The sequence below is a fragment of the Panthera leo genome, chromosome C1, assembly GCF_018350215.1.
Source record: "Panthera leo isolate Ple1 chromosome C1, P.leo_Ple1_pat1.1, whole genome shotgun sequence".
NCBI lineage: Eukaryota > Metazoa > Chordata > Mammalia > Carnivora > Felidae > Panthera > Panthera leo.
Window position 1 is genome coordinate 14,579,078 of NC_056686.1, and position 23,045 is coordinate 14,602,122.

A 23,045-nucleotide genomic window follows, 5' to 3' on the forward strand; every position below is an offset into this window, starting at 1 on the left:
AAGGAAGGGAGAGAGGAGGGAGGGAGGGAGGAAGGAAAGGCAGACGAATTTACCACTGGACTCTGCCAGCTGAGCAAAGCAGAGCCCAGGAGCCATGGCTCCCAGACCCTCTGCTGACCACCTGCCCGTGGCTTCCCTTTCTGTCCTCACATCAGTGACAGCATCACCCAATCCAGATTGTAAGTGTCTGAACTTGAACTTCTAAAAGCTGCTATGGCTCTCGAAGTTCTCCCCAGGATATTCAGACCTGATGTGGTTTGTTTTCTTTAAATCTCTGAATCGTTACTGCCCAGCACTGTGTCTGACACGTAGTGGGGGCTCAATAAACGTCTGTTGGATGACTGTGTGATTACAGCCCTTTGTGCGTTCGTCCTTATTATATTTGATCACAGCCTTTCTCCTCCCAGACCTACAAGGTGAGGGGCAGGGGCCACGTGCACAACGTTTTGTGGCCTCCCCGTGCAGCGCAGTGCGGAGAACTGGTCACAGTTCTCAGCGAGCCGTGAACGAAGACCGGCGAGTACTAACTGTATAACAGGCCACACCACAACTGAGTGACTTAAAACGGCAGCCTTTATGCAGCTCACAGTTCGGCAATCGGCCACTTAGCCTGGGGTCAGCTGGGCGGTTGCCTTGGTTCCAGCTAGCTTCTCTCGTGGGTCATGGTCGGCAATGAGTGGGCGTGCCTGACCTTGGCTGGGTGCTTTTACACGTCTGAGGTCTGAGCTGAGACAGCCGGACTGACACTCTCGCCCCCGTCTGCCAGCGGGCCAGCCCAGGCTTGTTCTCAGCAGCGCCAGATGTCCTGAGACCCGGGCTGAGGCCTGGGCTCGGGAACTGGCAGACCGACCATTCATACGTTCCACTACGTTCCGTCGACCAAAGTAATTCACGAGGTCAGCGCAGAGTTTAGATTCAACCACTGGGAGGAGCAGACTCTACTTCCTGATGGGAAACGCTGAGCGTTCCTTTCATGAGAGGCGAGGATACAGAGAGGCATAGCCTCCAGAGAGGACAACTGTGCGGCCGATTTTGCAACCTACCACGCCACGTGGGCGTGACAAAGAACAGAATCCGCCCACGTCAGGTGACTTTGGTGTTCGTTAGCATCGAAGTCTGATATCTCCAGGGCCTCCTGAACTCGGATGGAAATTTCGGGTCCCTCTGACGCACTCTTCCGAGGCCATCTTTCCCCAATTTTTCGACGTCTTCCTGGCCCCGACATCCACGTGGAGTGGATGTGGCTGTTCTCACGCTCTGTCTCTTGAGAGGTGAAAGTGGCCTTAATTTTTGCCACCGGAGGGATTTCAGAGAGCAGAACCCAAGCAAATGAGAAAAAAGTCCAAAGCATGCTTCTCGGATCCTTGGCTGGATCCCTGTTTTGCAGGGTCCCTGCTCTGTCCCCGGCTGGATCTGGGTCGTGTGCCCCATTCCCAAGTCCGCCCTGCATCCTGATTTTGGGGTGGGGGCGGAGGGGGAGTTTAGGGCAGATCCTGGGTCCTCTGCCCTCCTGGGAATTCCCAGATGGGGGTTGGGAACGTCTCTCTACCCTGTCACCTTGCTGTACTGCTTCTTAGCACTTACTACTATCAGAAAGCGTCATTTATTTGTGTACATGTGAACGGGCAGTCTCCCTCCCTCGCGTGCCAGGGTCTTATCTTTTCCATTGCTGGTCTGCAGCCCTCTGGTGTCGAGTGACGAAGGAGTACCCTAGGCCCTGTGCTGAATGGTGGCTGCAGCCACCATTGGAGCCTGTTGGGGACGGCATGAGAAGGCTTCCCGGGAGGGTGACTCCGGAACACATGCTGACCGGCCAGGGGCCTGTGGCTGCCTAGCACTGGAGTTTACGCCTCCCACAGTGGGGCCGGGTGGAGAACTGCTTGAAGGTTTTCTCGTAGGTGGGCAGGCTCTCTCTGAAGCAGTACGCAGACTCCTTGTCAGACTCGCATGCCCGCAGCCCACAGAGACAGCTGACGCCGGGACTGAGGGCACATGTACCTGCAGAGAGACAGAGAGCCACCGGGGGTGGGGGGGGTGGGGTTCCGTTTGGTCCTAAGGTTGGGGAGAACAGGGGGCTTGCTACAAGGGGTCGGGGGTTGAAAATAGGGAAGAAACGGGGAGTCCTTTTCTTTCGTCCTTTCCCTGTGTCCCCAGCCACACCTGGACATGCCACGAGGACGGGAGGGAAGAGAAGCCTGGAAGGAAATGAGGAGGGCAGGGGGAGGGGGCTGCACGGAGGGGCGCCCTGAGTTAGCGCGCAGGCCAAGGGCACGGGACCCCCTCTCTCAGGACTCACTATGTCCAGCTGCTTGCTGGCCATCTCGCTCGGACGCCTTAGGCATCTCCAACTTAAGACGTTCAAAAAGGAACACTTGAAGTAGCATTCCCCCCACCCACCAACCCGGCCTTCACCCACGCTCAAAGCTCGCAGACGGCACCACCTCCCACTCGAGCCAGAAAGCGAGCAGCAGCCTGGGCTCCCCCCACCCGCCTTCCAACTTTTCACATCCAGTCCACAGCCAGCGCCGCTGATTTCTCTGTTTAAAATACTTCGCTCTCCGCCCTCTTGTCTCCACCTTCTTGGCCGCTACCCCCCTCCCCCCGTCCCTATCACCACCTTCCTCCCTAATGGGAAGAAACAAACAGGGACTTTCTTAAACTGCAGCCTGGATCAGGGCCACTCTCCTGCTTCAAGCCCCTGGATTTCCTAGTATTTGGGGAAGGACGTCCAAATCCTCACCGGGGTCTCCAGGGCAGCCTTGCTATGATCCGGCCTCCCCAACTGGTCCGTCGCCATTGCCTTTTGCTCTGCTCCAGGCACACTGGCCACTTTGTCACAGGTCTGGCTCGGTCTTGTCCTGGGACTCTGCTCTCACCGTTCTCCTTGTCTAAAACACTTCTCACCAGGATCTCATCGTTTGGGATGAGATGTCCCCTCCTCAGACAGGCTCTCCCTGACCCCTGATCAGGAGCCCCCCTCCCGCGCATCCCCGTTTATTGCCTTCATCGTGCTTTGCACAACCCGCACATCTCTTGAGTATTCACTTGCTTCCGTCTATCCCTCCTCAACGGAGTGTGAGCTCTGTGAAGCTGGGGCTTTGCCCGTCTCGTCCGTCACAGTATGCCCAGCATGCGGAGCAAATGCTCCTTACGTCATAGGTGCTCAACCGACAGTCCCTGATAAGCGAATGAAGCCCCTCCGGGCCTTTGGGATTGAGTGTCTGCCCTTTGGCCGAGCTACCACTAGATGGGGATCTTTTATTTAGTTACTGGAGCTGAAGAGTGTGTGTGTGTGTGTGTGTGTGTGTGTGTGTGTGTGTGTGTGAGTGTGTGTGTGTGTGTGTGTGTGTGTGTGTGGTTGTGGCTTCCCCTTTCTAGAGAACTGCACCCCAGTTCCCTGTTTACAGGGAGAGTGGTTTGGCTGCAGCATGCACGGAGTGCTCCCTACGAGCTTCTGGTGATGGCAGTGGTGCATCCGGGAAGAAGAGCCCTTTGAAGTTGGATCCAGTGCTGACTGTCCTCTGTTTGTTTGCCTTTCTCCCTCCAAAGTCCAACTCCTGCAGCAAGCTGTCCTCCCACGTCTCCCTGGAGACTTGATTTCTCAAGGCACGTCGACACCCACCCCACGCTTCAGCTGCGCCCTCCACTCACCCACTGGAAATGGGCCAGGAATGCTCGCGCCCCTGGCTCTGGGCTCCCGCCGCTCCCATCCTCCCTGACACCTGGGTCACCTTTGCCCTTGTGTTCCCCCTTTCCATCTGTGAGCATCCTCCAGGATTCTCCAGGCCCTAGCTCCCCCGGGAGCCCCTCCCAAGCCACGCCCCATCCCCTCTGGGTCTCTCGCCTCTACTGCCTCGCGCATGCCCCTTGCTTCCCTCCCAGGTGGCCGCCACAGTCTGCAGGGGCCAAGGGTCCGCCACTTGGTCTCGTGGCTGGTGTTCTCAGGGTGCAGGGCCCTGCCCCCTTCAGCCTGGCTCTCCTCCGGAAAGGGCCTGGCACCCTGTGCTGTCACTCACCCCGGCGCTGTCTTTCTGGAAGCCTGAATTGAGACACCTTTCTCACTCTGCCTTGGCCTCCTGGTTATCTCTGTCTTCTGTTCCTCTCTTCTTCTTTACCGTCTCACTTCTCCACACCTCCTTTGTCTTTTCACTCACTTTCCCGTCCCTTTCTCACTTTGTCCTGTCCTTGCCGATGCACGGAGTAGGACCCTCTCCTGACGCACAATGTGACCTCTGATGCTCCCCCGGGCCCCAGGCCTGCTGGAACTGATCCCGAGCAGGGGTCGACGGCATGGACTCTCATTCCTGGGGCATCCCACAGCCGTGGCAGGACCAGGCCTGTTAAGACCCGGAAGGAGTGGCAGCCCCAAGGCGAGAAATGCCCTGTTTGCAAGCCATCTTTTCAAAAGACAAACCCGAATCTGTTCCTGCATCTCCTAGTTTGCTAGCAGGGAAACTGAGGCATGAGAGAGGAACATGGCTTCAGGGCATTCTTTCTCATTCCACAACAGACTCCCATAAATAGGATGAAGCAGGACGCTCCACATCGCTGCCCTCCGTGAACTCAGCCTCCTGCCGAGGCCGCCACCTGCCTGCGTCCCAGGCCTCCTCCCTGCTCTCCAAATTCTCTCCCTGAGTCTCTGGTTCGATCTCAGGGCCTTCAATACCGATCACAGTGCCGATGACTCTCGGGTTCTCTTCCCAGCCCAGTGTCCCCCCTGAGCTCAATACTCCAATGTGCTCGGGTCCACCCGACTTCCCTCGCTGGTGGGTGTCTGATTCGCATCTTGAACTCCTTGCTGTGTTCTCACAGCTGTTTCTTCCCCATTTGCAGAAGCTCAATAGACGACACTTTACGTGTGGCCGCCCCGGCCCAGAACCTTGGATTCAGTCTCTTTTTCCTTCCCACCCCACATCCAGCCCATCAGCAGGCCCTGACAATTTACCTCCGTGACGCACAGCATCTGACACTTCTCCCCTCCACTTTACTATCCGTGGTAGCTTCTCCCCGGTGCTCCTGAAGCAGCTCACTGACACCACCCCACCTTTCCTCCCTTGCTCCCCAACCACCCCGGACAGTGGTCAGAGTGATCTTTCTAGAGCAACATTAGAGCTATCATTTCCCGCTTCAAATGCTCTGGCAGCCTCCCCTGCCACTGGAGGAGGCGGTGAGCTCCTTCCCTGTCTGCCCCTCCCCCAAGCCCCACGAAGGAACCCGTTCCCCTGTGCGACACCAGCCCCGGCTGTCCGCTGCCTCTGCTCCTGCCACACTAGCCAAAGGCCACCTGGAGTAGCCAGCCTTCCCTCCTTCTGTTGTCATCATTCTGTAGCCTGTCACCTTGTCATAGCACTGGTCAACACCTGAGTGTACTTTGCTTCTGAATATTTTGTGAGCTGGACTCCTCCCAGAAGGCAGGCTCTTTCTGCCCAGGGAGTTTGTGTTTTCATCGTACGTCTTCAGCTCTGAACATGCAATGAACACTCCATCGCTATGTGCTACAGCTTGCCTGCCTGGACGCTCACGGTCTGTGGGTCAGGGAAAGGGTCCCTGTCCCAGGACCCGGGACGCCCGGTTCTCGGGCCAGACCCACCACCTGTGTGTGCTTTAGAACCTCAGGCAAGTTGCGTGTCCCCAAGCCTGTGTCCTCCGCTTTCAAATCAGGAAACAGATACTTATGTTAACTATCTCATGAGGTTTTCGTTCATTCACTCATCAAACCGACAGGTCCTGAGTTCTTAACATGTGCCTGGCTTTTGGCTAGGACCTGGGGGTACAGGTCTGAGCAAGCAGACCCCACATCACTTAGCTCCAAGGGCGTCCCTCTCTATGGGTTCCATTGAGGATGAGTGCCCCCACGCCCCCACAGGACAGGCTTGTTCCTTGCTCTCCGGAACTCACATTTGGGTTTGCGGGAGAGGGGAAGCCTAAGTAAACAAGGTAATTTCAGGTGGAGACCAATGCTAGGAGAGGAAAAGGGGTGATGTGTCAGGGATGGAAGTGTTGTGAGGGATCAATTCAGCAGTGATGGAGAAAGATCTTTGCAAACTGCAAATTCCAGTGGTTCTCATGTTCACCTTCCCTCTTTGGCAGAGGGAGAAGGGCGGAGGCTCCGACATGCCTCCGGCTGGAACCTGGCTGGCCTCCCACGGCCCCTGCACAAGCCACACAAGCATGTGTGGGTGGAGGAGGGGGCGCCTCCGCGGGCTAATCTTAAAGTCCCTTGCAAATTCCAAGTGCTTATGTAAGCCCTTTCAAAGGAGGGATAATGACCTCCCTGGTTGCCTGAGGGCAGCCTTCCCCACCTGGCAAATTGGCCCCAGGGCTTGGGTTCCAGGCCTTTCTCTGCACGGATCTTCCGGTGACATTTAAAGACACGGACAGGCCAAGTTGTTTTTCTCCTTTCCCCTTCCCTGCTCACCAACTACATCCCAGATCAGCCCTTGGTTGCTAGGCAACCCGGGACCAGGCTCCGGTACAGGATTTCAGAACTTGGAGGCTGGGGGGAGGGGAGGGGCATTAACCCTTGCAAGGCAGCTCTTTGAACTGCAGCGTAACCCGGAGTGGGGGGAGAGCTTTTCTTCTCTAGGGAGTTAATGACGTTAGCGCAAGGGGATGCAGGTGCAGAGGAAATGCTTCAGAGCAACCTCCTAACAGTGATGAAGAAAATCCCAGTGCTTTTCCACCAAAGCGAAGGGGAAAAGAAAACTTTGATGCAAAAAGAAGTCTCAGCTTCTAAAAGGAAAGGCACTACCTAAGCACCTGCTATGGGTCAGCCCCTTCAGCGGGGTTACTTTAGCAACCTTAGGAAGGGCAGGCTCTTATCCCCATTTTACAGACGAGGAGACTGAGGCCCAGGGTGGTTGTGTAATTACCCAGCTAGAAGGAGTGCAGCTGGGGTTCAGACCCAGCTCTGCCAGACCCCGAAGTATGTGCTCTCTCTGGGCCTCTTAGCAGGGTCCATAACGCTAGAACAGAAAGATCTGGGGCGTTATAGATGAGCCGAGACCATCTGCCTTTCTCTGCCCCCTCACGAGCATGCTGCCCACAGGACAACAAGACTTGCATCTGTGTGAGCCCTCCAACCAAGTGTGTCCCCGCCGCCACCCTCCTGGCAGCCCCATGCTGCTGGGGAGGGCAGTGTAAGGCAGGGACGCTGGTTCTGGGAGCAGACGGCCTAGGTCGGGATCGTGACTCTTCTTTTCCTGGCTGCGTGACCTCGGCCGTCTCCGCTAACCTCTCTGAGCCTCAGGGTCCTTCCTGATAATCATGCCCACCCCAGGGGTGTATCACAGGGGTCCAAGGTGCGGTATGTAATGCACATGTCACAGATGCTCAGAGACCGCAGCTGCTGCTATTATACCTATTTCATGGATAAAGAAACTGAGGCCCAGAAAACTCAGGCCAAGCAGTGTGTTCCAGAGCACTGGAAAGGCTCCAGACACATGCGTGTTAATGCTGCCTGTTACTTGGATCACACTCTTGCCCTCTCTGGGCCTTAGTCTCCCTGTCACTACCATAAGGTGTGGGTCTAGAGGGTCTCTAAGGGCGCTTTCAGCTCTGGAGCGTGCCAGGAGAGCAGGACCCAAGGCTGCCTTGCTCTGCGCCCGGCCCCCACACAGCGCTGGCCTTGGAGGGGCACCCAGCAGGCGCTCAAGCAATGCTGGGCAAGTAAGTGAATGTACCTGTGTCTGGTTTGTGGGCTCAGCACGTATCAGCAGCAGACCCGGGATCAGAACCCAGATCACTCAGCTCCCGGCCCCACTCTTGGGAGCAGGGGCTTGGCAAGGTGGGGTGGGGAGGACAGCGGGTCAACCTGGCACTCACCGGCTGGGTCAGCTGAGGCGGGGGATACTGATGTCCCCCCATCCCACCCCAGTGCTAACTCCCTAAGCGGGGCTCTGGACTGCGGGGGCCCTGCTCAAGCTTCAGGAGCCGCTAACTGCCTGGCGGCATCTCTGGAAAGCACAGCCCAGACCCTAAACTTCCCAGCCCAGTGCCCAGTCCCTGCCCACACCGCCTACCGCGGCCCAGCATGTGCCAAGCAGATGTTCCTGTGTGCCACCTCGGGGGAAGGGGCTCCGGGCTCTCCCCCCAGGTCACTCTTCTCCGTCTCCTGGGCTCCCAGGCTGCGGCTCTGGCCTCACGGGGGAGGGGGAAGAGAGGTGCTAAAGAAGATGCTAAAAAAAAAAAAAAAAAGAACGCAGCAGCAGCAGGTGCAAAGGGCTGAGGCTTCCTCCAGGGCTGCGACCACAGCGCGCACAGGCTGCACCTGCTGAAAATCCACTTCCCTCCTCAGGGCATCTTTTCCCTTCTTTCCTGGTATTTGCACTTTATGGGGGCATCAGAAGACAGAGCTCCTCAAATGTCTTTCCTCTAAAAGGGAGAACTTTTCAACCACTTTAAGATAACACTTGACATGACAGATATTATGATCAAGACGAAAAGAGATGAGAAGGAACCATATGAAAGCAGGACCATGTGCCAGGCTGAGAAGAGTCAGGGGCACCTTTTCTGTGTGTGCCCCCCTACAGCCAATGGCCAGGCTTGTCCCGCCCCCAATCCCACCAAGTGGGGCCCAGAGGGGTGGGGAGAGGTGGTCAGAAACTCTGTCCCTCCCTCCGAGGGCATCGTGAGCCAAAGCAAACAACACTTCCAGGGCAATCTCCTCCAGCCCCCTCTCCTTGCCCCTCCACTAGGTCCTGATCCTGTCCCATCTCCTGTACGTGGCCTTGGGGACCTCCCAGAAGAGACACTGCTTTAGGTGTGAGCACAGTCATGGCCAGAGAGCTCCAACACAGAAGTCTCCTTGAGCTCATGCTGGAAAGAGGGTTCTCCCCATCAACAGTGTGTCTGGGGCCAGAGGCTGTGAAGGCTGAGAAACAGACCAGGCTGTATCTGGCCTCAGATGGCAGGGATCTGAGCCACCAGCAGCCTCCCATGGCTCAGGTCTCACCACTGGACCAGGGAGACCGTGTAGCTGTATTGCTCGGTCAATCTGGGTGTGTCCTGAGCTGGGGCCCTGGGTTGGGGGGGGGGATGCTGGGGAGCCCTAGGGTCTAGGCGCTGAGCACCCTCTCTAAGGGGGAGATGAAGGGAAGGGAGGTGGTGGTTCCCCGACCTCGGGAGGAGACAGGTGGACTTCAACACACAGCTGAGCACGAATACACACGGGGAGGAAAGCAGTTCATGCAACTCCACAAGGCGGGGTAGGAGGCCAGTCGCCCTAAGGGGCACTCAAACCACTGGTTCCACCAGAATGAACGGCATTCGCGAGAAGGCTACAGCCCAGTGACTTCAAATGGGCTTGCTCTTCAAACTTGCCCTACACAAACCCCACACCCCGGTAGCCCCAGAACATGCCCCGGGATATTAGGGGCCACGCCCCACGTGCGGGACACTCGGTACTTGCCCACCCTTGTCCTTTGCTCTCCTCCCTGAATGGCCTCAACGACATGTGAGTTCTCTTCCCCGTCCCCCTCCTATTTACTTTTGTGTCCCCCGTGGCACCTACTAGTGCTTGGCGTGGAGTCGCCCTTAACAAATATTTGTTCAACTGAAAGACAGCCGAGCTGCTTTGTTAACACAAGACAGACATAAGAAGGAATGTTCTCAACAGCAACGGTTGCCAGGCGAAGCTGCAAGATTCCATGTCGTCTCAAGTCAGCCACTATTTATTGAGCAGGTACTATACCCCAGGCACCTGCTCCATGCTCCCAGAGGATGCTGGACGGGAGAGACCAGAGACCAAGCAAAGACTCCCGAGAAGCTTTGACTCCTAGAATGGTCACTTTCCGTCTCAAAGCACTCTTCTGCTGGGAGGCAGACATTAGGAAAGGCCCAGGTTCAAAGCCATTTCCCTACAGAGAAGGCTACTCACAGGCCACAGACCCATTGGCGATGTGGAACTGGTAGCTGTTCAGCACAGGCTGGCAGCCGAATCGCTTCAGCTTCTCATAGCAGCAGTCATGTGCCAGGCAGCATCTGGGGGCCAGAGCAGAGGAGAGGTGAGGGGCTTCCCTGGCGGGGGGGCCCTGGGGAATCAGCGGGAAGACCATAGGTGGAAACTGGAAAGTACTCCCCTGCCTCTTCCCCTGCGTGAGAAGGCGTTGAAGGGTAAGGAGGTAAGTTCCTGAAAATATTAAAACTACAAAAATAACTACTAACATCTATGAGCTCTTTCTGGCACCTTCTGCTATCCCATTAGCTCCTCAGCGTAACCCTGTGAAGGGTGATCATTGTCCCCATTTCATAGAGGAGGTGACAGAATTCCAAGAGGGGAATTTCCCAAAACTGTACAGCTGGCAAATGATAGACACGGGGCTCAAATCTAGGTCCGTGTGGCTCAGTCATTCATGTAATGACTTTTTCCTGAGCATCTACCATGTGCCAAGCTCTGTGACAGTCCCTGAGGAGACAGGTGTCAGCAAAAACACCCATAACTCTTTAGTCCTTGTTCTCACCGTGCTGAGAGCGGCCGGGGACAGGAAAGGAGAAGATCCACAAAGAGAAAACAGCTCGGCATGCCTCAACCAGAGCATGAGGGGCGGGAAAGCAGAGACCGGGGACTGGATTCTAAGACACAGAAAAGAAGATGCTCTGGGCCAGACGCTTCGGTCCTTCCTCTCGCCATCCCCACCTGCAAGTGGGCTCTCTGCTGTTTGTCGTCGTTGTCTAACGGTGGTAAAATTCTCGCCAGCCTTTGGTCTCGGAAGGGGAGGCACAGAGTGTCAAAGAGCCGGGACTTTGAACCAGGCAAGTTCTTGTTCAAATCCTGACCTAGCCACTCAGGGGCTGCTGTGTCTTCGGCTTTGCCACGTTGGTTTAGTGGGTGCTCACAGTCGCATCTGTAGGATGCAAACGTTCACACTGCCTTGGCCACTGAATGCAAGGCTTAAAGGTAGGCCCTGTGTGCGAATCACCAATCCCCGTGCTCGGCCCATGATGGGCACTTCATCGGTGTCAGTGCCCCCGCAGGGCTCTGGGGTCCCTCCAGCTGGACTATTCCATGCCCGGCCCGGAGGACTCAAGCTCCAGGAGCGACATTTGAGGCCCCGCTGCAGGGACGTATTTATCCACGTGGGGTTGAAAGCGGCAAGAAACACCTCGCTTCTTATTTCTTCAGACACACGACGTGCAAACTATCCTGGTTCCTGTCTCCCCGTACCCTCTCCAGGTCACCCCAACCTCCGCTTTTTCTTGGGGCTCGCACTCCCCACCCCCACGCCGAGGAGTAGGCCTGGCAGCCACGTTGGGCCATGTGGCCTTGCCCAGATGGACAACTTTTGCAAACTGGGCCACTGGGATTCTCTCTCCCCGAATGTGGAATTAGGCCCGGGAGACAGCAGGGCAGTCTTGCTGTGCTCTAAGCCTAAAAAACTGGGTTGCTGAGAGAAGACCATGTTTGCCGTGACGTCTGAGAACTGAAAACGTTTCTGGAGCTCTGGGCAGGACTGACTAGATAATTTTCGAGGTCTGGTGCAAAACGGGAATCCAGGGCACGTTGTTCAGACACGAGGATTTCAAGATGGTGGCTACAGGACAGCCAACCATCCATGGGCTTCTGTTACTTACAACACAAGCGTCCTAACCTCCTGCCTCCCTTCGGGCACCGGTTTCAGTGCAAATCCAATGAGCTCTTTGGACTCACCTGTCAGTGTCATCCACGGGGGTCCCTTTGCCCCCAAGGCCACAGTAGCAGCCATATCCGTAATATGAGAAGAAGGCGCTCCGCCCCGTGATGTACTTGACCATCCTCTGAAACTGCCAGAAGCTGCTGTGGGCAGGGGCCATCACTGGAGGGCAGGAAGTAAGAAAGAAGGCGGGGTGCAGTGAGAACAATACCAGTAACTAGAGGGCTTGCATCCGGGACCTCAGGAGACCCCCAAACATGCTGCCTGAGCATGGCTGGGATCACTAGCCCCTGTCGTGGGGAAGACAATCTGGCTGGAACACTGTGTCCCATGGCCAGTTTCTTGCTAGTCTGGGATGAGAACCCAGCTTCCACGATGTTCAGGACAATACCGTCAACTGGGTCTTCCCCCCACCCCCCACCCCCAGCGGAAAAAACCAAACAAACCCCAAATCCACCACCCTAGGCAGAAACACCCTTAGGTCTAATGCAACATTAACGGGAAAAGTTCAAAGCTAGAGACGCCAGTTTCTCCAAATATCATCAGGCATTTACAATCTCGCAGGAGAAACAAAATACTTGAGAGGCAGAAAAGATGCCCTCAGTCTATTTTTTTTTTAATGGCAAATACACATGGACCCAGCAATTTTTTGCTTCTACAGAATGTTTACAAAAGTGGGGAAAGAATATATATATTCTGGGGGATGTTTGCTGCAGCGCGTCCCCTGTGGTATGAAAAAAATTGAACACCACCTACATATCCACTGACGGGGGAGATGTCTTGAAAACATCTACTTTTAATAGCAGTATCTCCGGGCAGTGAGATTGAGGAAGTAGGCGGAGAAAAAGATAGGCACTGTTTATATACTTTTATGCTGTCTTTTTTTTTTTTATAATGAGCATGTATTACTTTTGTATTAAAATGTTCAAAATGCGTGTGTGGAAAAGCCTAGAAGGTTGTATATCAAACTCTTAAGAGTGGTTAGTTACATCTGGGTGTAGGAGAAGGACTGGAGTCTGGGAGGGATGCGATGTGGCTTCTTTTTAAATGTTTATTTACTTTTGAGAGGGAGGGAGGGGCGGGGTGGGGGACAGAGGATCCGAAGCGGGTTCTGAACTGACAGCAGTGAGCCGGATGCGGGGCTCGAACTTGAGAACCGTGAGATCATGACCTGAGCCAAAGCTGGACACTTAACTAACTGAGCCGCCTAGGCGCCCCAAGAAGTGGCTTCATCTTGGTATTCTACACTCACTCATTTTACTTCTTAATTACCTGCATATATTAATTTTGCCATACAATAACATAAAAACATGAACTTGAAGAAAACGGAGATGGAGACGCAGGGTTTTGGGAAGCGTTCACAGGAGACTTCCTGTGGTTTTGTTGTCCCAAAGCAGAAGCACTGCGGAGGGGGTAGGAAGCTCCTGTGGTCAGGGGTGCCTCAGGCGCTGATGGGGTGGGGGACACCAAGGAGGGAACTGGTTCTCCCTGCGTGGGCCCCCCCACCCCCACCATGGTCTTGAAAACAGCAAATTCCACCACTGACTGAGGGAAAATGGGAACTCCATTTTTGACATCTTTCGACTTAGGGACCCGAAAGCTACACTGTTGAAGCAGCAAAACGGATTTGGAGACATCTCTACTAATCAAACTAACCAGAGCAGAGTCAAAGAATTTTCCAACAACTGTTTCCAACACTGTCTCCTGTGAAGCTCTTTTTCACTTTGCGGAGTTGTGTTATCTGATCTCCTGGTAGCAATGACCTATAATCACCCATGATTCCATAAGTCACCACAAGAGAGCCTTTCTGATGAGAACTAATTGTCCCTAAACTAGCTAGATACAGGTCTGCGTTTTTGTTCTGGCATCTACAAGACTTTAAATAAAGGCAACTGGCATCCAAAGGAAAATAAAAAAGGGTCCCAGAGGGGGCGTGTGGTAAAACAGTAGTCAAAGGCCCTTTTTCTAGCAAATAGTTAGCAACCTTTGATTTTCTAGAAGTTTTGTGAGGTCCTAAGGCTGGGACCACCCCCTTTTGTAGAAGAAACAGAAGCAGAAGGAGTTTGGTGGGAACCTATCCCGCTCCTGAGTCTCTTCTGAATGACACCTGATTTCCCCTCACCCGATGCCACCTCAGGAGGGACCACCCCAAGACACAGACACCCAGACACGAGGACAGCACCCCGGAGCTCTCCCAGCTCCTTACTACTTACGGCAGGAGGCAAAGACCACGAGAACCCCAATGGCCTTCATTCCCGAGGACATCTGGGGGTCGGAGGCACCACAGTCACACCTTCCTCTGCTCACGAGGAGTTTGCCAGATGAACTCCTGAACGTGACCAAGAAGAGGGGAGGCCATGTGGGTGCGAAACCCCAATCACAGCGCAGGGCTCAGAGCAAAAGGATTTTTTTTTTTTGGCAACCTCATCCCCCCCCCACCCCCCCGCTTCTCTTTTTGATATTGAGAAGTCAGCATTTCCTCTGTTCCCAAGTTTAAAGTCATATTTAGGGTCCATGATGGAAATCCAGTGCCAGGAAGTCTAGCCGCATTTGCATGGTGCCCCCTTCCCCCCAGCCCGTGTCTGCCTTCCTTGAGACTCAGGGATCTTATTCGTGAACTTAGCCCCTCGGAACCTCGGCTGCCCCTCCTACAGAGTGAGTGTCAGGTACCTATCAGTAATTTGAAACGTTTATTAAGAAGTTACTAAATGCCAGCTGCTGTTTTCTATAAGGTCTTCATGGTGTTTCATTATTTGATCCCCACAACTTGAGAGTCTCTGTGATTGTTGCAGAGATGGAGAAACAGAGTCAGAACAGTTTCCTCGAGCCCAGACAGCCCCCAGTGTCACAGACTTGCGGGGCCCTACACACACAAAGCAAATAAACCCACTTAGTGCAGTCAAATGCCAGGATGGCGAAACACACCCCTCTTGTTACTATGAGCAACGGTGAGGGTGCCTATCTGTGGCCCGTTTCCCACAGGACAACAGAGGAGGACGTGGGCTCAGGGTCCCCCGTCATTCTGTGGAGCCCCCACTGCTCAGTCGACAGCTCTCTTTAAATACCCATGGTCTTGCTCATTAGAAATCAGGCTAAATCTGATACTTGGAGGATGAACAATAGCTCCGTTGAGCCCAGAGAATTTGGCAGGTACAGGGCTTTGGCTAGATTTACTCTTTGTGACCAAGTTTCCCAGGAAAACTTCAAAGTGAGCGTCCTCCTGCAGAGCCCTGGCGGGGGAGGGGTCATCAGGCGCCTTTGCTACTTTTGACCCTCTTTGGCAAGATTCTGGTGGATTCTGGAAGGCCTGGCCCTGACCAGCCCTGGTCCCAGCCGGCCTCTGTTTCAAGTGCTGCATGGATGTTTTTAAATTAGGTTCCATCTCTACAGTCTGGCTCCCTTTCCTCCTCTGAGTCTGCAAAAATAACCTTGCGAGGGTTTAGTCCATGAAGAAGGCACACACGTCTTTTACACGAGCAGGTGATGATGCTTTGGAGAGACAAAGAAAGAGACCTGGATGCATTACCGACAGTGAAATCAGTGTCTGTGTGTCAACTCCTCCTTCCCTCCAATCTTGCCCTGTTCACTTCCCGACACGTGTCTTTCTTGGGAGCCTCCTGGGAATGCACTTCTCTGTCGCAGAGTCTGTGTCCAGGGATGCCAGTCTAAGCCCATGGAGAGTGAGAAGCAGTGAGCCCACCTCCAAAAGGAGGTGTTTGAGGGGGCCTTGAACTTCCTTAAATTTGCATTCTGCTCCTATTTGCTCCTCATACAACCCTACCAGAAACAGCCTCTCGCTTTCTCACTTGGCAGCTGTGGAGAGCAAGCGCTCAGAGACAAGTGACACACAGCTGCCAAGTGGCAGGACCAGGACTTCACCTCTGGTCCCAACCTCCAAATCCAGTGCTCTTTCCACCTCACCAGGCTCGCGGCCTAGAGCTCTCGCCCGTGTGGCATTTTGAGGGTTACAGGGCATTTTCACAGACACCCGCCTTCACGGCCGTGACTTGGGCAAGATGGCCATGGTTCTCTCCTTTGGACTGATTATTTGCAGGTGCTTTGGATTGTGCCGAACTAAAACCAAGAGCACAGGGCCGGAGGCCCAGGGACTTGATGAAGGGTGAGAACACAGGAGGGGGCCCGTCAGGGACTCCAGTGCCAGCCTCTAGGACAGCAGCCGGCAAGCTGGTGGGTCTCTGTGAGCTATGCTCTCAGACCTGTCAACTCGTCTTGCGTAGACAGTGATGAAACATGGCTCGGCTTTTTTCCCCCATGGAGACAATAAGGAGGAAGGAACCTGCACATTGCATAAGTCAAAGATCATTCCATTTTGCTCCCCTCTTTGTCCCTGGTGCCTGACTGGCCCGCACAGGCCCCAGTGCACACTAGTACTGACGGTGAGGATGGTAACATTTGTGTCACACTTATTCTCCCCCCTGCGTGGCTTCTGAGCACTTCATGTCTATTTACCCATTAAGTCCTCATGTCCCCCGGCTGGAGAAGTGTTGCCATGACCCTCCTTGTGCGGATAAGGAGACCAGGCACAGAGAGATGGGAAGTAAACAAGCATTTAAGGAATGAATGAATGAATGAATGAATGATCAGAATCTGATCATGCTTCGAGTTACAGACACGGAAGCAAAACTACAACCTGCTGAGGGCCAGTGCAGGGCTAAAGCATGGGTTGTGGACTATCTCCTAAAATCCTCTTTCAGCACTCCCAATGAGGCTTAGAAGATCAACCCCAGTTTTTCCACCAGGGAATAGAGCCCGGCGGAGGTATCGGGCCCCGCAAATTGAGAGAGCCGGGACTCACCCCAGGTGTGTCCACTCCAAAGGCGGCGTCCCTAACACTTAGCTGTTCTCCTGTTTCCCTGTGGGTCCTCGAGCTAAGGGCTGTACGTACCCAAAACACAGAGGAGAAAACAAAACTAAAACGACCCGAGTGTCCAAGCAGCTGCCACAAACCATCTTATTTTAGACACCATTCCAGCAAAAGGTGTCAGCTTCTGTTTTCTCGGACCCGGCAGTTGAACGGGAAGGGAGTTACAGCGGTGGCCGTTACTGGCAAGGCAAGGGAGAGAGAGGAATGATCACAACGATAAATGACCAGGCCTACGAACCCAGGGCCATTGAGTGTAGGGACAGACGGCTCTAGCCGCATCAACACTAGTGCACCTGAAGTAGTTATTGGCTTCCGGTCGCCAAGAAAAGGCTGCATCGTGGAAGGGACCGTGAAGGTGCAGAGCAAAGAACTCGAGATTCTAGGTCAGAGAAGGGGGTCGGAGCAAGCCTCCACCACTCCCTAGCAGAGCCCTTTAAGCTCCTGGAACCTTGGCTTCATTATCTGTGAGGTGGAGACAATGACCTTGGCCTCCCGCGGACTGCCAGCAAGCTTCAACAAGCTCCTGAAGTTGAAAGCCCTTGGTCAACAGTAGCCAAGGTGAGTTACCGTGTTTGATATTTTCTGCTCAAGAAGACTGGGGAGTAGGCGCATTTATGGATGTTTTCCGATAATATGCAGCACTTCCAGAGGTAAATTTCATTACCTGGAAACTTCCCTCTTGCAGGTCCCCCTGGGAAGCTGGTGCATCAGGAGGCAAGCTCTCTCCACCAGAGCATGCACTCAGTCCTCCTTCTGCTTAAAGATTATCCACAGTCTCAATCAACACATCTGATGAGATTGAGGGCAGAATAGGACACTGGGTATAGACTCCAGAATCTAGAAGTTGCTAGTTCAAAAAGAGGCCAAGTGCTCTTTGGGGACAAGCTGCTGAGAAACTGAAGCTCCTGGCTTCAGCCCAGCCCCTGGGGCAGGTCATTTAGACTTCAAACCACATATCCCTGGGGAACACCAAATGGCAGCTAGCTGGGTCTCTCGGTGGAAAAGCCACTGTGGAATCAGCAGTGCCTCTTCATTAATTTTATTCTCATTTGCTGAGCACCTACCATGAAGCAGGCACTGTGTGGGCAAAGCAGGGGACTCAGACACAGGCAAGTTCCTGCCCTCAAGTAGCTCATAACCTACGGAAGGAGAGGCACCCTGTAGGATGAAACCAACATGATAATGAGCGTTAACGCTCACCAAGCACTCACAACGTGCCCAGCACTGTGCTAAGACTTTTACATGTATTATCTGATTTCACCCCCACCACAATCCCATTCTTATGCCCTACATTCTGTAGAGGTAGAAACTGAGGTCCAGAGCAGTGTAATCAGCTACCCAAGGGGTGGAGCAGGGATTCAAACTCAAGCCTTGACTCCGGGGGCCATGCCTGCAACCTCACGACCAGCACAATAGGTGGGTACAGGTAAAGGTGCCATGCGGGAATGCCAGGGTGGGGGTGGGGCACAGGGTGGGCTTTGGAATCAGCTGGTTTAGGGTTTGGAAAGTGCTCTGTCACTCATTAACTTGAAGGATCCTGAGGGTCAGTTTTCTATGGCACAGGAGGCCAATGATGCCTTTCTGGACGAGAGCACTGAAAGAGGAGCTTGCCTGGGGAGGGTGCATGGTGCCATCTTGGGCATGTTCCATTGGACCAGAAGGGATCAGCCAAAGCCCATGAGGTTTGGGGGTGGGAAGGAGGTGGTCACGAAAGGCCTTCATGGAAGAGGTGACTTAACATTGAAGGATGGATAAATTTGGATTAACTTCAAGGAAGGAAGCAGGATGGGGCAGGCATGACCCTGAGAGAAAAGGCTGAAGGTCCATTTGGGGAACAAGCTGGAGAGAAAGGAAACCGTGGCTGGGAAGGAGGATGAGTCCACATTTAATTTTTCAGGGCAGAGACCTCTGGCCACGTTTACTGAGAATCCATTTGTGTGCCAGAGACCAGACATTATAGGGTTTGTCCTTTGAAGACACGCTCTTTAAAGAAAGAGAAGACACAGAAGTAGCCAAGCCAGCAATCTCTTTAAAGAGCTGGAAGGCACAGCAATTGGCTGGTTGGTTTCCTTTCCTTCCCTCCAGCCTCCCCTGGCACCGTGCGTTACATGGCCCCAGGGAGCAAAGGGCACATACCACTAAATACTAAGCAGCCCCTGGGCATAGGCAACATTTTACTGGGTACTGGGACACACACACACACACACACACAAACACACATAGGGGGTGAGAAGCCAATCTGACTTTCCAAAAGATTGCATAATTCTTAGGTGATATTAAAATAGCTGATGAAGGATCTACTTTAATCTTTTTTGGGTGGGCGTTGAAGGCCTTAAGAGCATTGCTTAGATATTTCTGACAGAATCATTTACAAGAACTAAGCCACCAGCCGGAAGCTTCAAAGCCAACAGCTCGTAAAACCGCCACCTCCTGCACCTTCTTGGGGCCTCAGACGCCACCCTGGCTGTGGGGGGTAGGGGGAGGGGGTGACCCTAGCAGGAGGCCTGCCCACCAGCAGCTCCCACAGATCAGGTGCTGCTTTTCTGAGAAGGGAAGAGACATCACTGCTGAAATGATTCCCCCACCCCCACCCCCCACTTCCCAGATGATCCATCGCCCCCCCCCCCTTCCAGGCCCAAAGAACTTCCTGTCTGCGACAATCATTTGGCACATAATCATGTCCAGCCTGTACCCACTCTTCCATTCTTGGCTCAAATTGTATTGAAAATAATCTTATTTGTAACTTTGGGTGTGTGACATGCCCCCCCCGCCCCCCTCCACCACCACCAAATTGTGAATATCTTGCAGGAGGGCCAGAGTTGGACCCTATTGCAATCCTGTGTCCATGCGTCCAGGATGGACAAGATAGTACATATTTGGCCACAATGCCAGGTAATAAGTCCTAATTCTTTCCTCCGGTAATCTGGTTCTTAGATGTCGAGTAACATTATCTGCCAACAACAGAGTCACTAAGTTATTCATCTGTATGTTCCAAGAGTCTAGTGCTGTGCCTGGCAGGCAGGCAATAGACCAGTAAGAACCTTTTCTAAAGCTATCTTAAGTCCATTTTGGAAGCAAGTCTTCATCCGACAAGTTGGGGTCTGAAGGGTAAGTGGGCATTAGGGAAAAAGAGGGAGGAAGCGAAGTTCGGGGAGGGTGGGGAAGAATCTTCCAGACCTAGGGGACAGCGGGAGCAAAGGCCTGGAGTGAGGGGAGGATGTGTATGTGTGTGGCCCTGTGGCAGGGAATGGGCTTCAGGGCCGTCTGCAGGAGCTGGAGGTCTTGGACAGAGTCAGAGGACAGGTCTCCTCCCATTGGAGAAGGAGGGAGGAAGGAAAGCAGGCGAGTGTGTAATCTGATGTCAGAGCACCAAGAAGGCTTCCATAGGATGGCTTCTACTTTGTCTCTGAGGAGGGAAGGATTCTTCTGAGTGGGAGGAGGGCGGGGGAGAGGGGAGAGGTTTCAGGAGAGAGGACAAGGTTTGCAATAACCCGGGAGGAGAAAGGAGACACAACTGAACTGGGGGGAGTTGGAAGGATTTCTGAGTAGGGGTTGAGGGTCCGGTAGAGGTTGGAGACCACACGTTTCCATTAGGGCAACGTCTGTGATGGGTCAAGGATTCGTCAGCACCCTGGTAGAGGTGGACTGATGGAGTTTCAGCAGATGGGAGGGATGAAGAGACCAGTGGGACAAGGGCAGGGGCGATAATGGCCCAGGTAAAGGACCATGGATGGGCTGGACAGAGTAGGGCAGAAGCAGGTTGGTCTGCAGGGGGAAAGCCCAGAAGGCAATGGACTGGAGTTTCCAGACAAACGTGGTAGGCTAGCCTGGAGTTGCTGGAGGTATCGGGGTGGTGGTTGGGGTGGAGGTCATCATAGCAGGGGCAGATGTAGTTGATAACAAGGGTCCAGATGCCGCGGGGAATGGGGATGCTCATGTGGAAATGGGGGTCACGGAAGTGGTGCTGAAGGAATTGCACTGAGGACACACAAGGCAGACAAGTGGCCCAACTCAACAGGTGCCCTAAAAGCAGCCACGGAGGTTCTAGGGCTCCCAGGAATCAGTCCAGCAGCTTCTCCCCAACCGGGGTCACAGAGAGGGTGGGGGCCTGCCCCGAAGCCAGCAGGCAGAACGCTCTCCTGCCCGGCGCCCGCAGGCCAGGGGTCACCTCCCCCAGGAGAGGAGCCAGGAGGCCCCCCAACCGCGCGACCCGCCGCCCAACCGGAAGCACGTGGCCCCCTCCGGCGCGGTTGCCGGGGAGACACCGGCTGTTTACCAGCGGGACGCGGCCAGGCGACCGAGGTGGATGGACCAGCGGCGAGGTGAGCGTGCCCGCGCGGGCGACGAGGCGGGCCTCCCCGGCCCCGACCCTGCGGCGACCCGGCGGCGCCCTCGGGGGAACAAGACGGGCCCGGGGAGAAGCGGCCACCCCCCCGGGGGCCAAGCCAGCCCGGCCCAGCTCACCGTTGCTGGAATGGGACAACTCCCGGGAAAGCGCGGGCTGTGCCCTCCTGGCTGGGCAGTACGGACGGGGACGCAGACCCACAGGGACACACGGAGAGACCGGAACCAGATCAGAGCCTCCCCCAGACCCAAGGCACCTCTCACTTTCTAGACGGTCTTGCTTCCTTGCCCCTCCCCCAAATGCCTGCTTCTGCCGTTCCAGTTTGTTTTCTTCTAGAGCTGCCAGTACTTGGAAATAATTGAGCTCTCCTCCTCCACCTACCCCCTCCCCACACTGCTGTTGCAACCATCGGCACTGCCTTTTCCAAACCTTTGATCACTTGGTGGCTCGTGGTCCAGTTTCTCCACTCCCCCTTTTAAACAAGGCACTGTGCGTGGGACGGTCCATTCTGATCATTCTGTCGGGGGGTAGAAGTGGAAATAGTACCAGAGTTTTGTCCTGCTCAGGCCAACCCCTGTCTCCTGTTAGTTCTTCTGAGCACTTTTCATCCTGCAAGTCCCGCCAGGGAGGGCTGGGGGTTGGCAGGGGATACTATTAACTGATAAACATTTTTAAAAGACCAATTCAAATGTATGCATCCTTGATGGATATGAGCAGATGGTATGTGGGTGGTTATATTTTATTGCCTTTACTGTGGGTTTCGATTTGGGTATTGAGTGATAGGAGGTGGTCTGACCCTGTGATGCGAGGCGGGCTCCCTTGGAAAGCAGGAATATGGCCTCCGCCTTTCCCATCACACGTTCTTTGTTTCCCGTTGATTTGGCGATTAATCTCAAGGAATGGGCGCCTGCTCTTTGGCAATTCCCTGGAAACAGTTATCAGTGTTTGTTTTCCTGACTCCTCGCTGGCCTCTGGGGCGCAGCTATTCTGTTTAAGTAAACAGGCCACTTGCCTATTCAGCTGGCAGCTTGACGGATGCCTACGCCTAGATCTTGTCAAATCACTTTGTGGTTGAGAATCTGCCAGGACTAGAGGTGGGGAAAGGAGCTGAGCAGGCGTAATGACGGGGGCTGCACAAACCTTCCTGGACTGAGGGGGGTGGGCAGAGCCCCGGACTGTGGCACAAAGTGTGGGAACAAAGGCAAGGTTGGACCAGGTCCCCAAACACCTGTTTCCCCCACTTTCCTTCTCCATGGGGTAGATGCTGGGGAGAGTTGGTGTTCCCTCCATGTAACAGATGGTCCCTGCACTCAGGAGGAGGCAGTGGGTTATGAAAGCAGGTTCGATGGAACGGTTTTACCTGAAGGAGGTGTTAGTCTCTAAATAACCATGAGTGGGCTTATAGGAATTAGTCATAATTGAGGTTTTTCTCTGAGATAGCTCGCAGTCATGTTATCTTATGACCAGGGTGTCTTGAATATGACACCCCCCCCAAACATGGATAATTATATAGTACCAAAAGGTATAGAAAGTGCATGCACATACTTAAGTTTAACTGTTAAAAATAATCCAGCAAGGAGCCTGGGAGAACACATGACTTTTCCTCATCAAAGTTGTTAAGGAAGAGGTTTCTAAGTTACCAAACTTACTGACAGTTAAACCTTCCCGAGGCATGTGTGGGAGTGAGAAGCCAAGTCTGTGATAATTCTGTAGAAGCTGTGGCAAATTAATAGCCACTCCTCGAGGGGGGAGGGTGGGCCGAGAAGGGGAGTTGGTTCCTCGCTGGAGTTTATCTCAGGCAGAACAGTTGGACAGTTATGACCCCCTCTGTCATCCTGAGTTCAAGTGCAGAGCTGCTTAATTACAAGGGAAAGACTTCAGAACTAAGCGAATGGGTGGGGGGTGGGGGTGGTGGTGGAGGGAGGGACCACACACGCTTCACAGTTGATCAGAAAATAGATTAAATTAACAAGGAGATGGGCAGGCTTTTTTGGTGCCGGGGAGAAGGTTCCTGAACTCCCGGCAGCCAGATTGGGTGTGAAAACCTAGCTAGAAGTGTGGAGAGACCCAGTCTGTGGATAGACTAGAACAAACACAGAGGCCTTTACATTAAGAGAGAGAGGGCAGATTTTGAACTGAGTAGAGCTTCAGGAATATACAGGAAGACTGTGTTTTGTCTGGTTTT

General features: G+C 54.0%; 2 protein-coding genes across 6 annotated transcripts in view; one reads left to right on the forward strand and one right to left on the reverse strand.

Annotated features, from left to right (window-relative positions):
• On the reverse strand, positions 1-21,315 carry PLA2G2C (phospholipase A2 group IIC). 3 transcript variants are annotated; one of them, XM_042951667.1, is made up of 5 exons: positions 21,290-21,315; positions 13,844-13,959; positions 11,648-11,792; positions 9,878-9,981; positions 1-1,998 (listed from the first exon to the last, which is right to left on the reverse strand). In XM_042951667.1, exons 2-5 carry the CDS (start codon positions 13,893-13,895, stop codon positions 1,832-1,834), a joined length of 468 nt encoding a protein of 155 aa, XP_042807601.1. In that variant the 5' UTR covers positions 13,896-13,959; positions 21,290-21,315; the 3' UTR covers positions 1-1,831. The 3 variants fall into 3 exon arrangements, with proteins under 3 accessions (XP_042807601.1, XP_042807600.1, XP_042807598.1); XM_042951666.1 differs by lacking the exon at positions 21,290-21,315 and adding an exon at positions 20,980-21,055; XM_042951664.1 differs by lacking the exon at positions 21,290-21,315 and adding an exon at positions 16,537-16,684.
• Positions 19,387-23,045, forward strand: part of UBXN10 (UBX domain protein 10) — a 9,006-nt gene continuing 5,347 nt past the window's right edge. Inside the window, exon 1 of one of the 3 annotated variants that reach the window (XM_042951663.1) lies at positions 19,387-19,407. The gene's annotated coding sequence lies outside the window, so the exon portion shown is untranslated. The other 2 variants (XM_042951661.1, XM_042951662.1) reach the window with 2 other exon arrangements.